At 49.4% G+C, this 15017-nt stretch overlaps 1 protein-coding gene across 5 annotated transcripts in view; it reads right to left on the reverse strand.

The window, feature by feature from the left end:
- Positions 1-15017, reverse strand: part of ACACB (acetyl-CoA carboxylase beta) — a 122094-nt gene that overhangs the window by 49321 nt on the left and 57756 nt on the right. For all 5 annotated transcript variants that reach the window (XM_004779103.3, XM_004779106.3, XM_004779108.3 and 2 more), the window contains 9 exons: positions 12885-13035; positions 12665-12768; positions 11391-11472; positions 8750-8895; positions 7348-7498; positions 5877-6011; positions 2762-2908; positions 2147-2335; positions 54-154 (listed from right to left, as the gene is read on the reverse strand). In XM_004779103.3, coding sequence (XP_004779160.1) covers positions 54-154; positions 2147-2335; positions 2762-2908; positions 5877-6011; positions 7348-7498; positions 8750-8895; positions 11391-11472; positions 12665-12768; positions 12885-13035 — 1206 coding nt within the window. The remainder of the gene's footprint in view (positions 1-53; positions 155-2146; positions 2336-2761; positions 2909-5876; positions 6012-7347; positions 7499-8749; positions 8896-11390; positions 11473-12664; positions 12769-12884; positions 13036-15017) is intronic.

Raw genomic sequence — 15017 nt, forward strand, 5'->3', positions numbered from 1 at the left:
ATGCACAGATAATGAATGTGAAAATCGCCCCGCACAGAGGGCCGAGGACTTACCTCTGGACCAGCTGCACGATGCTCTGAGTGTTCATGAAGAATACCTCCCGTTCAGCCTTCCGCTGCAGGGTGGCTGCATGGCAGTCTAGGATGGTGGCTATCTGGATGGGGACACAGGACAGGCCTAGCCACTCATAACCACACTATCTGGTCACCATGCAGGAGTCACCAGGACGACCACCCAAGGCTCATTCAAAATCTGAAAATTTCAGCTCCAAAGCCCTCTCTGGCCACCTGGAAATAGCTGTTCATCCCTTTCAACACAGTGTTTGACGAATCTGAGCTTAGAATGACGACAGTCCCACAAAGACTCATGCATTATTCTTCTCCACAAATAGGAATGGGCTGGGGGAAGGAACGGAGTCTGCAACCCCAGGCAAAATGAAGCGGGCTGGGTGGGGAGGGGTCTTGTTTTTATAACTAGATTTAGTGTTATGAAGCATACTGTTTTGTAAAAATACAAAGTATTTTTAATGAAAAACCTGTGCCAACAACAAATTCCTAAAAGGTCCAAATAGGTACTTTTCTTAACCGGGGTTCTTCAGAATTTTGTCAAGATATAATTTACATACCATAGTATTCCCCTTATTCATTCATTCATTTTTTAAGTAGGCTCTACGTCCATTGTGGGACTCAAATTCATGACCCCAAGATCAAGAGCTATAAGATCTGGGGCACCTGGGTGGCTCCATCGTTAAGGGTCTGACTTCAGCTTAGGTCATGATCTCAGGGTCCTGGGATTGAGCCCTGTATCAGGTTCCCTGCTCAGCAGGAAGCCTGCTTCTCCCTCTCCCACTTCCCCTGCTTGTGTTCCCTCTCTTGCTGTCTCTCTCTCTCTCTGTCAAGTAAGTAATTAAAATCTTAAAAAAAAAAAAAGAGCTATAAGATTTACTGACAGCCACCCAGACAGACACCCCTGCCGTTACAGTATACAATAAATTGAGTGTTTTTCAATATAGTTGTGCAACCATTTACCACTATCCATTTTTTAAAGCTTTTATTAAATTTTGAATTGTCTCCCTCTTGTAAGTTTTTGTTTTTATTTGATAGAGAGAGGGAGTTCACAAGTAGACAGAGAGGCAGGCAGAGAGAGGGGAGAAAGCAGGCTCCCTGCTGAGCAGAGAGCCAGATGCGGGGCTCAATCCAGGACCCTGAGACCATGACCCAAGCCTAAGGCAGAGGCTTAACCCACTGAGCCACCCAGGCGCCCCTACCACTATCCATTTTGAGAGCATTTTCATCACCCCAGAAAGAAACCTGATAACCAGTCAGAGCTACTTCCGAGCCCTCTCCCCCAGCCCCTGGCAACCACTAATCCACTTTCTGTCTCCATGGATTTGCCTCTTCCAGACACTTCGTGTACATGGAACCATGCAACACGTGGTCTTTTATGACTGGCTTCTTCCGCTTAGTACGTTTTCAGGGTACGTCTATGTTGCAGTACAAATCTACATTAGATTCTTTTTTATGATGGAACAACATTCCAAGTTCTAGAGTGGTTGACCTCCAGGAATGACCTGATCTATGCTGACCAGCAGATCTATGCTGACCCGCAGCTCCGCAAATCACAACCACGTGGGCGGGGGCACCATGATGGTATGCGGCCCTTCCAACTAGACAGAGGGCAGAAGAAAACTGACAGAGGAGGTTCTTCCAAATGCAAATTACCTTGAAAATGCTTGATAAAGCAACACTCCCTCCTCCACAAAAAAAAGCACAAAATCAGGCCAACATAGAATTCTTAGAAATACTTCATACTACTCTGGAATGCTTTCCATTATTTAAAATTATTCTACATACATAGGGCTCCAAGATGATCACCTTACAGACACTGGAGGAAGAAAATCAAAGCTACAGACTAGCAAGAGAAACCAAACTCCCTCTGCTTCAGCCAGAGTGCATTGGGGGAAATGTTCCCTGAATTTGTACCAACTGCTAACTCCTATCTGGGGTTCGGTAGTGAAGGGCTCAAAAGGAAATGCTCCCTGGGCGCCATCTTCGGTGCTCGATCAGAGCCATGGCGGCCGGAAATGGAGTTCCCAGGGTGGCACCTGCGGGCACCCCAGTGAGGCTGGGGGTGGGGAGATACGCACCTGCTGGCTAGGGAACTGGCACAGCACTGAGGTGATGTTGCTGGCGTACTGAGCCATCACCCTGCGAACAGACTTCTCCACGGGAGTGGGGATGCGGCCAGACACGCTGGTCATGATTTCCTGCAGTTCCAAGAGCGGCAGTGATGGGTGCCGGAGGGTCATCATGAGCTTCTGCACCCACTCCTTCAGCTGAAGCAGGGACCAGAGCATTAGCTGGAGGCCCTGTGGGGGGCATGGGCACTGCCATGCTCCACAGGGCACCCAACACACTCAACCTGTCCAGACCCATTACACAAGGAGCCAAACATCTACACCTGGCGGCCTGTGGAACAGTCCTGAGTGGAACGGCCCCCTGACTCCAAGGGGAATGCCCAGTCTCCCCCACACCCACTTCCCTCAAATGCATCCAGACAGCTGGCATAGTGTGGGAACAGAACAGGAGGCCATGTGAAGAGCTAACGTTTGTGGACACTTTCCACTCTAAAACATTTATTTGTATGTTCTTTAACTTACTTCACTAAAGACCTCAGATCTCATGGCATAAACCCTCCTGGCTCTTCACACAGACCAGCACACGTGTGTAGAATACACACCTGTCCCTTGCACGTGACTTACCTTTGTGCTAAAAATAGGCTCCGGCAGACAGTAGCCACTCATGACGTTGGTCAGGTTTTCCAGGACATTGTGGAAAACCTGGTGCAGTTTCTCTCCCATGATGGGTAGAGTTTGCTGGGAAGGGAGCTTTCCTGTGAATGGCTTGGCCTGAGGAGACACAAGAAGAACCAGAGGTCAAGGACACCTGCCTCTTGAGAGAGACGAGAGAAACGGAGGAGCAAGGCAGATCTACCAGTACAGTGCACAATCTAATTAGGATGATGCCTGAGGGAAAAAGAACAAAACCGCCCAAAAGAACATATATTGGAAAGTCAAAATTGCTAAAATCACACTTCATGTGGGTTTCCCAAACCTCCTCCATTGCGAATGCCATAGTCTATTGTTATTCACTCCTAGTGATTTTGAGGAAGTAAGATCCTTTTGATTTGCTCTGCTTTCTTTTTTTTTTTTTAAAGATTTTATTTATTTATTTGACAGAGAGAGATCACAAGTAGGCAGAGAGACAGGCAGAGAGAGAGGAGGAAGCAGGCTCCCCGCTGAGCAGAGAGCCCAATGCAGGGCTCGATCCCAGGACTCTTGAGATCATGACCTGAGCCGAAGGCAGCGGCTTAACCCACTGAGCCACCCAGGCGCCCCTGATTTGCTCTGCTTTCTAATCAAAATTATTTCCCTTGTTTTCCTTATTTATTTTAGGTCTTTACTGAATCCCAAAGATAAACAACTAGCAGGATGGAAATTTATGAAATTCTCATGCAAAGGTCCTAGCTTTTTGTAAATCATAAGCATTTGTCCTTAGAGAACAACAACAAGCCCACCCTCAAGGGGCAACCTTGACACCAGGAGCCTGTTTATTTATTTATTCATTCTACAAATGTCCACCAAACACCTACTATGTGCAGTCCTGGGGTCCAGGAGCTTTAGGATGAGCTACTCTGCTAGCCCAGAACTCTCAGCTCCCTGTCCCCTCCCCTGTCCCAACCCTGTGGGCTCATCCTGTCTTTCCTTCGAGATGAACTTGGAGGGTCTCCTTCTCTACAATCTGGTGCTGGCTTCTCCTGCTGGGCACCCACAGCGGGGGCCAAGAGCAGCCCCCTTACTGCACTTACGGCGCCAAAGGACAATCTTGTAACATGAACCCCCAGGGGCTGGTGGCTGGGCCCTGCCTCCTGAACCTGGCATGGGAAATGGCTGCTGAAAGGAATCACATGCAGGCACACACACCTTTCTGGTGATCTGAAAAGGCTCAGTCTACTTCTGACTTTGGGAACCCACTACCAAGAATAATGAAAAAAATGAGAAGGAAACTGACAGAATATTCTGGAAAAAAAGAGGCGATCTGGTTCCTTTCTAAATGCTCCCCGCCCTGGGCACAAGTACTAACTATTACAGAAAAAAAAACACAATATAGGCACGAATGAGTAGCTACCTCTTCATGCCTTGCTTAAGAGGGTGTAAACATTCATTTATTCAGCAAGACATGCTTTCTTCTGAGGACCCTGTATGCCCCACGCACTGTGCTAGGCACCAAGAATACAGCGATGAACAAGAAAGTAGTCCTTGACCTCAGAACTCCCAGTTTCATGGGAAAGCTTAACAATTAATTATAAGAATCTAAATTGGAGATTGCCCTGGAGCTTGACTTCAGGGCCATACATATCACTGATACTCTGGTACCCCCCACCGCTGGTTCCAAGGACAGGCTACTGCCCCCACAGCACCCGAACCCCTGTAACTACGTGCCTGCCCCGTTTTAGACACTGGGCATCCAGCAGGGGCAAGAAAGACAAAACACACTGGTCTCTTCCTGCTTCCCATTTAGCGAATGCCCAAAATTATACCGAAGGGACAATCAGTGAGACACCTCGTCTGTCTCATCACAAATGACAGTACCAGGGAGAGAAGGGTAGCAGGGCAGGAGGCTGCGACTGCAAGGTCAGGTGTGTGTGTGTGCCATTTTGTAAAGGGTGGTCATAAAAGGGGCCTAAGGGGAGGAGGCATCTCTACATGATACGCTAACCTGAATGGGTTCCTGGATTTGGGTAAAAACTACAGGAATCATACAGTCATGTTCACTGCAGCATGATTCCCAACAGCATTCTCAAAGACAGAAGCAATCCCCGTGTCCATCGACGGATGACCGGATAAACGAAATATGCATTATATAAACCATGCAGTGTTACTCAGCCTTAAAAGGGAATGAGGTATGAACACTTGCTACATCATGGATGAGCCTAGAGGACATTGTTCTAAGTGAAACAAGCCAGCCACAGAAAGACAAGTGTTGTACGATTTCATGAATACGAGGTTCCTCGTGTAAGTATGATTCATAGAGACAATAAGAGCAACTGCCAGGGGCTGGGGGTGGGAGGAACAGGGAGGTAGTGGTTAATGGGTGTAAGAGTTTCAGTCTGAAAGGCAGAGAAGGTTCTAGGGGCGCCTGGGTGGCTCAGTGGGTTAAGCCTCTGCCTTTGGCTCAGGTCACGATCCCAGGGTCCTGGGATAGAGCCCCACACTGGGCTCTCCGCTCGGCCGGGAGCCTGCTTCCCCCCACACCCCACCCTGTGGCCTGCCTTTCTGGCTACTTGTGATCTCTCTCTCTGTCAAATAAATAAATAAAATCTTAAAAAAAAATACATTTAAAAGCAGAGAAGGTTCTAGAAACGGGTGGCGGTATTGGTCACCCAAGAGTGTGAATGCACTTAATGGCACCGAACTGCACTTCCAAACGGTTCAAATGCTGAATTTTGCATTGTTTCTCTTACCATTTAAACATGACACTAAGGAGATCTGCATAATGTATGGACATCAGTGAGTAATAACATATCAATATTGCTTCATTCATTATAACAGTATTACCTTCACCTTGTAATTATATGCTAATAATTCCATATTACAGTATGCAACCTGAGTTTTACTCTGGGTAGGCTGGTGAGCTGCAGGTGTGAGGGGTGTGAGCAAAAGGGTAGGCGGGCTTCTGTACCCATCACACTGGCTTCTGAGGGCTCACAGAGGCAGGACAAGAGCTGGGAGCATTCAGCCAGCTCCGCTCCCAGAACTGGCAAAACAGTGAGCACTCCTGAGCCAGCCAGGGCGGCTGTGCTGGGGTGTAGCATACCGGGTGCACTTTGGAAGGGTCGTCGAGGTCCAGCCTGGCCACCACACAGCCTGCTTCCAGCGTGGCCCCTGGGCGCTCAATGTATTTGATCCGGCCACTCTCCTGCACATTCAGGGTCATGATCATCTTCATTACCTGTTATGCAGGAAGGAGAAATAAGATGAGCCCACCGGGATTGGCTTGTATGTGGAACAGCACCAGAGTCACCAGAACTAGGACTCTGGAGCAGCCGGTGCTTAGTCATTTAAACAGAATGACTCCTGGGCAGAGTTCAAATGTAAAGGACGGAGGGAACTTGCATTTGCCAGAAGCCTGCTGTGTGCCAGACTCAGTGCTGCTCGTGAATGATCTCCTTCTGCAAAGCCAATGAGGGAGGCAGGTTATTTATTGTACCCATTGTACAGACATGGAAACTGATCTGTATTTGTAAAGTCAAGCCTCTCTCTAGAAATACTGTTAAATCATATATGGGGGTGCTTAAGACACACATTCCTAAAACATGGTACATTTTGTGACCTGCTCTTTTTTAAAAGGCAGTGAGAAAACCCTCTGGGGAACCTCTGGTGAAATAAGAATGTGCTCCCTCTAGAGTTGCCAGCCCCTTTAACTGGCCTCGTCAGGAGTCCACATGCATGGACATGATGCATTTCGTTACCGTGGTGTGGGCTGTAAACAGTCATCATTGTGCTCCTTTTGCTCAGCAGGTCACAGCCTGGGCACCTGTGACAGGCCTGGGCTGGAACCCCAGCACTCACCCAACACTCTGTGATCTCCAGCAGATGCCTTCCCCTCTCTGAACCTCAGTTTCCCCAACTGTCGAATGGGGAAGAACGACCGTCTCACCTCATAGTGCTCTTATAAGGGCCACTCAGGAGGAACCTGGTGCATGGCAGGAGGCCGGCTAGCATGAGCTCCTACTTCCGCCCTATTTTCACTGCCACTGTCATTTTCATTGTTATTGACCTTGGCAGCATAGAATGGAGGCCAGGTGTGAACCCTAGCTCTGGGGGACCTTGCATTCCTTAGCCTGCCTGGGCCCTATTTCTTTGTGTGTGAAATGGGGATCCTATCTGTGCCCATCTGCTGTGATTGCTGGGAAGATGACAGAATTTAATTTATTTACCTATTTACCTATTTAATTACTTAAATAGGTAAAATGCCTAGAGTAGCACCTGCCATGTGGCAAGCACTGTGTTAAGTGTTGCCTTACAGCTTTTTAAATCCCTGCCACGGTTATTATTAATCCGTCCTTCCTCACTCCCACGGAGGTATACACTTTCGAGGTTTTCCCTTTGAATACTGCAGATAATTGGAACTCTCTGAGGAATCGATGGTGGCCCAGAGGAGAGGTGAGGCCAGCTGGCCCAGGGTGCAGGGGTGCAAGTGCAATGCGGAATGGTTCCCCCTTGGGGAGCGGGGTGAAGGGGAGGCCTGGCTGCAGCCCCAACCCAAGGGCCGACTCTGTACTCACCTCCATGTCGGCGTAGCTGCTCCCTGCCTCAACATGGCCCCCGTCCTCCACCGTGTACTGTATTAGTTTCCCAGCTGAAGGGGCCCTCAGGACCGTGGGATCGTTCTCCTTCTCAAACACGCAAGTCTTGTTGCCGATGGTAATACGGTAACTGGGAGACAAAAGGGGCGGGTGGGTAGCTGCGGGAAGACCATGGACCCAGTGTGCTCATGTCTGCCTTTTGACAACGTTTTCCCCTTCCTGACGGCAGCCCAGAGTGTCCCCTTCCCCCCACCATATGTGGTCTGCGGGATTTCACTCACCCTAACGCTAGCATCTGACGTTACCACAAAGATACTGGGAATGAGTGGGATGTGCAAAGGGTATGACCCTTTTCTGGCTGAAAACCAGTTCCTTTTCCCGATACAATTCTAAGAGGCACAGAGAAAGCCACTGATATTCTCCAAGAAATATTTACTGACTTTAGGCTTCACCTTATAACTGAACTGGCCAGAGTATGTCCCAGGAGGTGGGGGGTTGGGGGGGACGTCTATGATAATCTCGAATATTCTTGGCAGACAGAACATGGGTAAAATGAGGTAATATAACAGTACTCTGGTTGGCATGAATCCAGTCTGCCTTCTTTCAAAACTTCGAGGATTGGGAAGGGAGACAATTCTCTAAGTGGAGCTTTCCAGGAACGGGGCCTATGGTGCAAATCACCCCACCTCCCCACCATCCCCCAACCCTGGCCTGATTCTCCTGGGCTGGAGGGGCAGAGGAAGTCTTGGCTGCCCACTCAGCCTGGCTGACCTACACTTCACTGTACAAGCTTAAGTGTGGTTAAGTGCACCACAAAGGGAGGGGCTCTGGGGGAGAGTTCATGATGCTTCTGTGCTAAGTACTTCCTACGCTTATGTATCCTGCATTTCACTTATCCAGGTGCACAGTGATCAGTCCTGCTCCTTCTGCTTGCTTGATGTGTCATGTTCACCAGCAGGCTCCATGAGTCCTGACCGTGGTCTTATCCCAAAACCTTGTCCTGTGCCTGCACATCCAGCCCTAACTGGAAGGCTGCCGCTCCTCCAAGCCCGAGCTCAGATGAGTGTGGGCGCTGCAGCTCAGACAAGGAGCGGCTGACACGCTGTCATACACCTTGCAGGCCCAGGATTTGGGAGTCACGGCCCATTTGGCTCCGGACTCTCCCACATTACCAGAAGCAGGCCTCTTGGGAACCTCCCCAGTACGTCTGCCAGCTTTGAGTTTGTCCAGCCAAGAGACTTTCCTCTCCATGGGCCCCAGAATCTACTGGGGAAGGTATTTTTCTAAGACCCTTGGGCTGCACAGAGCTGGCTTTATATCTTTGAGCCCCATGGGAAAGCGTGGTTCTGCGTTGTGCCCCTCGCCCAGGCCCCCTACATACCTGTCAAACTCTTCTTTCATGTAGGTGGTATAGCTGTTACCATTATAGGACAGCAGGAGCCCCCCATCGCTTAGCCGGTGGGCATCGATCTCGATATGACAGTCGTTCATGATGAGGATGAACATGGTCAGAGATTGCCGGGCCACCTGCGGGGACAGGCTCAGTGTCCCTGCCTGAATCCAGGAGGCCTGCTTGTCCCTGGGCCCCAGGGCACCATCTGCCCCACACCCCCACCACCAGGAGCAAGGGCTATGGTCCATGGTGGAGTGTACCCTCGGGGAGCAGCCGATGGGGCCACAGTCAGCGCACCACACCTGTCCCACAGCAGGGCTAGTGGCCACCATCTGTGGGTGCAGCCCAGCCTGGTCATCTCCTGCCAATCACAAGCCCTTCTCATTCCTGCCTCTAGGCATCAGCCCCAAGCAGAGCCCCCAGGAGCAGCAGGGAAGGTGCAGGGTTTGGGGTGGGTCTCACCTTGAATGAGACAGCCCTGGAGACTCCACCAGTGACCAGGACTCTGTCCCCCAAGTCAAGCTCTGCTCAGGGGCACACAAGACCTTTGGGACCCTCAAGAGAGGCCAGGTGGCCAGGCCCTGGCCTCGGCTCTGCATTTCAATCTGACATACTAGCCCTGGATTCATTCATTCTTGGTGCTCTCTCTCAGAAAACAGATAGCCCTAAAAAGCCCTCGACCTCTAAGATACATATGTTGAGAGGAAAGATTCCAAGAAACTGAGGAATGTTTATTGCAACATTATTCATGGTAACAGTAAGACTGAGACACAAACTAGCTATCCCGCAGCCTTGCAATGGAATTCTCTGGAACCCCACTGTCAAATAGAGCTAGGCTGGCTATTTACATGTAAATTAATTTAACTTAAATAATATATAGAATTCAGTTCCTCAGTGCTCAGTAGTCCCCCGTGGCCACACTGGAAAGCACAGATACAGCACACTTCCGTTCCTACTGAAAGTTCCATTGGACCGTTGGCTCTAGACACCAAACTGATATTAAGAAAACTGTTTAATAACATGGGAAAACTTCAGGCCATGATAATATCAAAGCAGTAAAACAGTATTTGCACCATGATCTCAACTTTGCAAAGTCAGTGCTGAAACGTTCATGGGAGTTCCCTCAATGTTTTATGCTTTTTTTGAAAATTTAAAATTTTATACAGTAAGCATGTGTCACACTTAAAATCCTGCTGGGGGAACCAGGCCCCTTAAATAGTCAGGAAGCATGGACAGGTAAAGAGGAGTGGTTTCAAAGCAGGGCCCCATGGAGAACATACTTGTTTGACTACATCGATCCTAAAAATCCCCAAAGCTGAAAGGGTAACAACACGTGCTCAGTCATCTTAAAAATAAAGTAACAGAACAAAAAAATTCTGCCTCAAAGTCAGACTTGAATTCTATGTTATCTTCTCCCTCCCAAGGAGGCCTTAGCTTCTTGGGGACACTTGGCCCCCACGGGTCACCCTGACCTGGACCCAGGGTCTCATCCTGTGCCCACACATCTCAGATATGGTGATATTCTCTCTGAAATGACCTCAGATGCCCCAGGAAGGGTAACGGGATACTTCTGACAGAGCACAGCAGCACCAAGTAAACTGCCCAGGAAGCCCAAGGTAGACCAGAGAGAGATCCGAAAGCCATACATTGATCTTTGGTGCAGACACACAGGACAGAGCTGGCCTCACGGCCCCTGGAAATGGAGCCACACACTATGCCGGCTCAGCAAAGGTCCTGCTTATGCTTGGTACCGAACTGGATACTGTGCCCCCAAATTCATGTCCTTCCGAGTACCTGGGCATGTGACTTTATTTGGAAATAGTGTCTTTGGGGCGCCTGGGTGGCTCAGTGGGTTAAGCCGCTGCCTTCGGCTCAGGTCATGATCTCAGGGTCCTGGGATCGAGTCCCGCATCGGGCTCTCTGCTCAGCGAGAGCCTGCTTCCCTCTCTCTCTCTCTGCCTGCCTTTCCATCTACTTGTGATTTCTCTCTGTCAAATAAATAAATAAAATCTTTAAAAAAAAAAAAAAAAAAAGAAATAGTGTCTTTGCACATGGAGTTAGTTAGATGAGGTCATCCTGGAGGAGGGTGGGTTCTAAATCCTGTATGAGTGGTGTTCTTCAGAGCAGAGACACACAGAGGAAGACAATGTACACACACACACACAGACACACACACACACAGACACACCCACAGAGAAAAGGCAGCCATATGAAGCCAGAGGCATATCTTGGAGTGACATTCTACCAGCCACGGAACACCAAGGTCAGCCCCACAACCACCAGGAGCTAGGAAAGCATGAAATAGATTCTCTCCTGGAGACTTCAAAGGGCCCAGCTGACACCTTAATTTTAGACTCTGGCCTCCGGACTCAGAACACACTTCTGTTGCCTGAAGCCACTGGCTCATGGTTCCCTGTTACCTCAGCCCCAGAACCCAAATACACAGTCTCCTGTACACCGTGTGTATTGCACAAGGCTGCACATGCCCAAACCCTAAATGCTTAGGTTTCAAGGGCACGGGATTGCCTGGGGAGTCCCAGCACCCAACAGAAGCAAGTCCACTCCAGAAAGAAAAGCTCCCATCAGCCTCCAAAATGCTGGAGACATCCAAGAAACCCAGGGCCTTCACCTTGAGGATGTACTTAACACCTCCATAAATTAATTCCACATCCACAATGTTCAGCAGAGAAGCTGCAGGAAGGACCTGGCCCCTGAAAGAAAAGAGACGTGCAGTCGGCTGTGGGAATGAACGAGAACACTAGGGCCACACTCTGGATTTAAACTAATCACCCAGCTCTTTGCCTCGCCTAAACACCAACACATCTGGCTGTATTTAGAAAGCTAAATCTGGGGGCGCCTGGGTGGCTCAGCAGGTTAGGCCTCTGCCTTGAGCTCGGGTCATGATCTCAGGGTCCTGGGATCGAGCCCCGCGTCTGGCTCTCTGCTTGGCGGGGAGCCTGCTTCCTCCTCCTCACTCTCTGCCTGCCTCTCTGCCTACTTGTGATCTCTCTCTCTGTGTCAAATAAATGAATAAAATCTTTAAAAAAAAAAAAAAGAAAGAAAGCTAAATCCGATGGAAAGGCAAGGAATGTGACACTGCTCAGAACTTAAGGGAACAGCACTTGCTGAAGGGTGAGAAATTTCAAAACGGCTTTCCAGGAAGCAAAATCCTTAATGCTCGTTCTGGGAAAAAATTCCCAATGTGGGAAGGAAGGAGACACAGGCATTGCTACTCTATTACTCTGCACAAGCATGACAACCCGCTCTAACATCTCTTGCCTTTCTAAAGTTGTTTTGGTAGCTTTATTTGCCTATCACAGTGTCTCTAGGGGTGATTTCTGCCTCTTCCCCAGGACATTTGGCTATGTCTGGAGACATATTTGATTATGGTGACTCCTGGTGGAAAGATGGGGGACTCCTACTAACTTCCCACAGTGCACAGGAGAGCCCCCACAATAAAACAGTCAGTCAAAAATGTCAAGGGTGCTGGGGCTGAGAAACACTGGCCCATCCTCATGGTGAGCCCCTACTTCCATGCTGGTCCACTTCACTAGCCACACACAACTCAGGTGAGGGTCTGGAAGGAACATTTGCAGAGGTGACCCATCACCTGCTTTGCTTCTCAATTCATCTCCTCTTTGAACTCAAGTGCTATGAAGTACCTTACACAAGTCAGCATGACTAAGACTACAGCCATTTGCCTGGGGCTGGTCCCCTTGAGACCCCCCCCCCCCACCAGCGGCCTCCTCTCCTGCAGCCTTGATTTACAGGAGAGGAATTTCAGAGGCAAGTAGATTCCTTTCAGAGGCAGGATTCCCTAATTGCCTGCTGCCTGATTCTCTGCCTTACTTGCCACTAACACTCATCCCATGGAGGAGAGGGTGAATTACCCCTGCACCCTACCTTTCCAGCGAGTGTAAGAAATCCGTCATGCAAGTTCTGAACATCGAGTCGGCCACGTTCAAGGCCCCGCACACCACACCGAGCATGATATCTGGTTTCTCAGCCTAGAAGAGACTCCGCCCTTCAGTGTCAGTGGTGACTAAGCCCACGGGGAGCCGGTAAGTGGGGCGGGGGTGGGGGGCCTCCGTGACCCTGAGGGGAGAACAGGGCAGCTCCCCACCTGCACTTTCTCAGCAATGAGGTAATCCAACCAGCCAGTGTCGATGTCGTTGTTCTGGTAGCGCTCAGTCTCCAGCAGGTTAATGAGATACTCCACGGTGGTCCTGAAGTCGCCCCGGATGGACAGTTCCTTCAAAGCCACCACCATGTTCCTTGAGAGGAAAGGCACATGGATCGTTTTCCAAATTAACATAACATACGTGTCGGCAGAGCTCCTGCCTGGTTCTCGGAGAGCCCAGAAGAGCACAGTTGAGAGAGGGGCCTGAGTCCAGCAGCCCAGGTGTCCATCTTGGCTCCAGCATTTACTGGTCAAGCAATCTTGGGCAAGTAACTTAATCACTCTGGGCCTCAGTTTCCTCATCTGGAAAATGGGGAAATAACCCTGACTTCACACAGGTGCTGGGAGAATTAAAATGAGACAATCCATATAAAGCACATAGTCTCCGATAAATAAGGTCAGCCGTTATAAACATGATGAATGGCTGTGATTGATTCTTATTAACCATAGCCGGTTGCTCTGCCTCCCTGCAGCTGGACCTCTTTAAATCCCCATGTCCCAGAGCAGGTGCTACCCCCCCGACCCCCCTGAGCAGTCCACACAGCTGCTCTGCAGGGTATGCACGAGGTGTGTCTAACGGAAGGCCAACGCTGTTACCCCACACAGGGTATGGCAGTCACCTGTCTGCATGTGCTCGGTTGGTCACCACCTCCCATTTCCCAGAGGGATGGCCTCTCCCCAAAGAGGGCTCCAGCCCGAAGGGCTGAAGCCCCGAATCCCTAGGAAATCATAGGGAGACTGTACCAGAGAAAGAAGGGGCACTAGAGCAATTCTCCTCCTGGGAGAGGACAGCTTTTATACCTGTCATGGCATTCCCATGTGCATTCAGTAGGCGTGGCAAAGGGGTAAGAACAACCCCAATTCAGGGCCAGGGAAAGAAAGATGCACTGAGGTCAAATGAACTCATCAGTAGTCAGAGGAAAGTCAGGTGCGGGCCCGGAGTCTGCAGGTAAGCATCAAGCCTTTGGGCTCAAGAGTGACCAACTTGTTCCAGTTTGCTCAGGACGTGCCCAGTTTTAGTAGTGAGAAATTCCAAATCCTGGGAAGCCCTCAGTCCTGGGGAAGGGGACACAGCTGGTCCCCCTATTAGACCATATTAGCGGCCCCTCGGTGGCTCAGCTGGTTACGCGGCCAACAAGATTTCTGCCCAGGTCATGATCTCAGGGTCATGAGAGCCCCTGCTTTAGGCTCTGTGCTCAGTGGGGAGTCTGCTTAAGGTTCTCTCTCTTCCTCTCCCCCTGCTCCTCCTCACTAGTGCTCTCTCTCTCAAAGAAACAACAACAGAATTTTTCCCTCTGAATTCTTAAGTCTATAGGCCTATGACCAGCATAGGACAAGCCACAGGCTGTTTCCATCAGAGATCAGAATGGGCCGGACTGACTGGCCTCCCTCCCCTTTCCATTTTTCACTCAGCCTGATTAAAACTGATTGCATGAAGCTAGCAAAGAAAGCCCACTCATCAAAATCACCAAAATCAATTTAAATCACGACTAAGTGCCCTGGGCTAGATAGATTTCAATGCTTTTTTATTATGTTTTAAGGTTTTTTTATAATTAAAATTTTTCTTTCCTTTTTTTTTTTTTTAACAGAGAAAGGGAGATAGTGAGTGAGTGAGGGGGCTAGGGGAGGGAAAATCCTAAACAGGCTCCATGCTCAGCAAGGAACCCTACGTGGGGCTTGATCTCACCACCCTGAGATCATGAACTGAGCCAAAATCAAGAAAGACACTTTACCAACTGAGCCAGCCAGGTGTCCCTAAAGATTTTATTTTAGAGTTAGCTCTACACCCAATGTGGGGTTTGAACTTACAATGCCGAAATCAAGAGTTTTGTGCTGTACCCACTGAGCCAGCCAGGAGCCCCAATTATAATGCTTTTTAAACAAAACATCCACAAAGCCTTTGGGGATTTTTCACTCTAAACACGAGAACGTTTAAACACAAGAATGTTTAATTACAAAGTGCGCTGGGTTTTGCGTTTCTGCACTCAGGGCAAGGCAGGAGAAACAGGAGATGTGGGTGTTTTGGGATTCAGGAACCCCTTTGTCAATGTGGGTTTCTCCAGGACCTACTTATAA

The sequence above is a fragment of the Mustela putorius genome, unplaced genomic scaffold (assembly GCF_011764305.1).
Source record: "Mustela putorius furo isolate JIRA1106 unplaced genomic scaffold, ASM1176430v1.1 tig00000193_pilon_pilon_pilon, whole genome shotgun sequence".
Taxonomy (NCBI): Eukaryota; Metazoa; Chordata; class Mammalia; order Carnivora; family Mustelidae; genus Mustela; species Mustela putorius.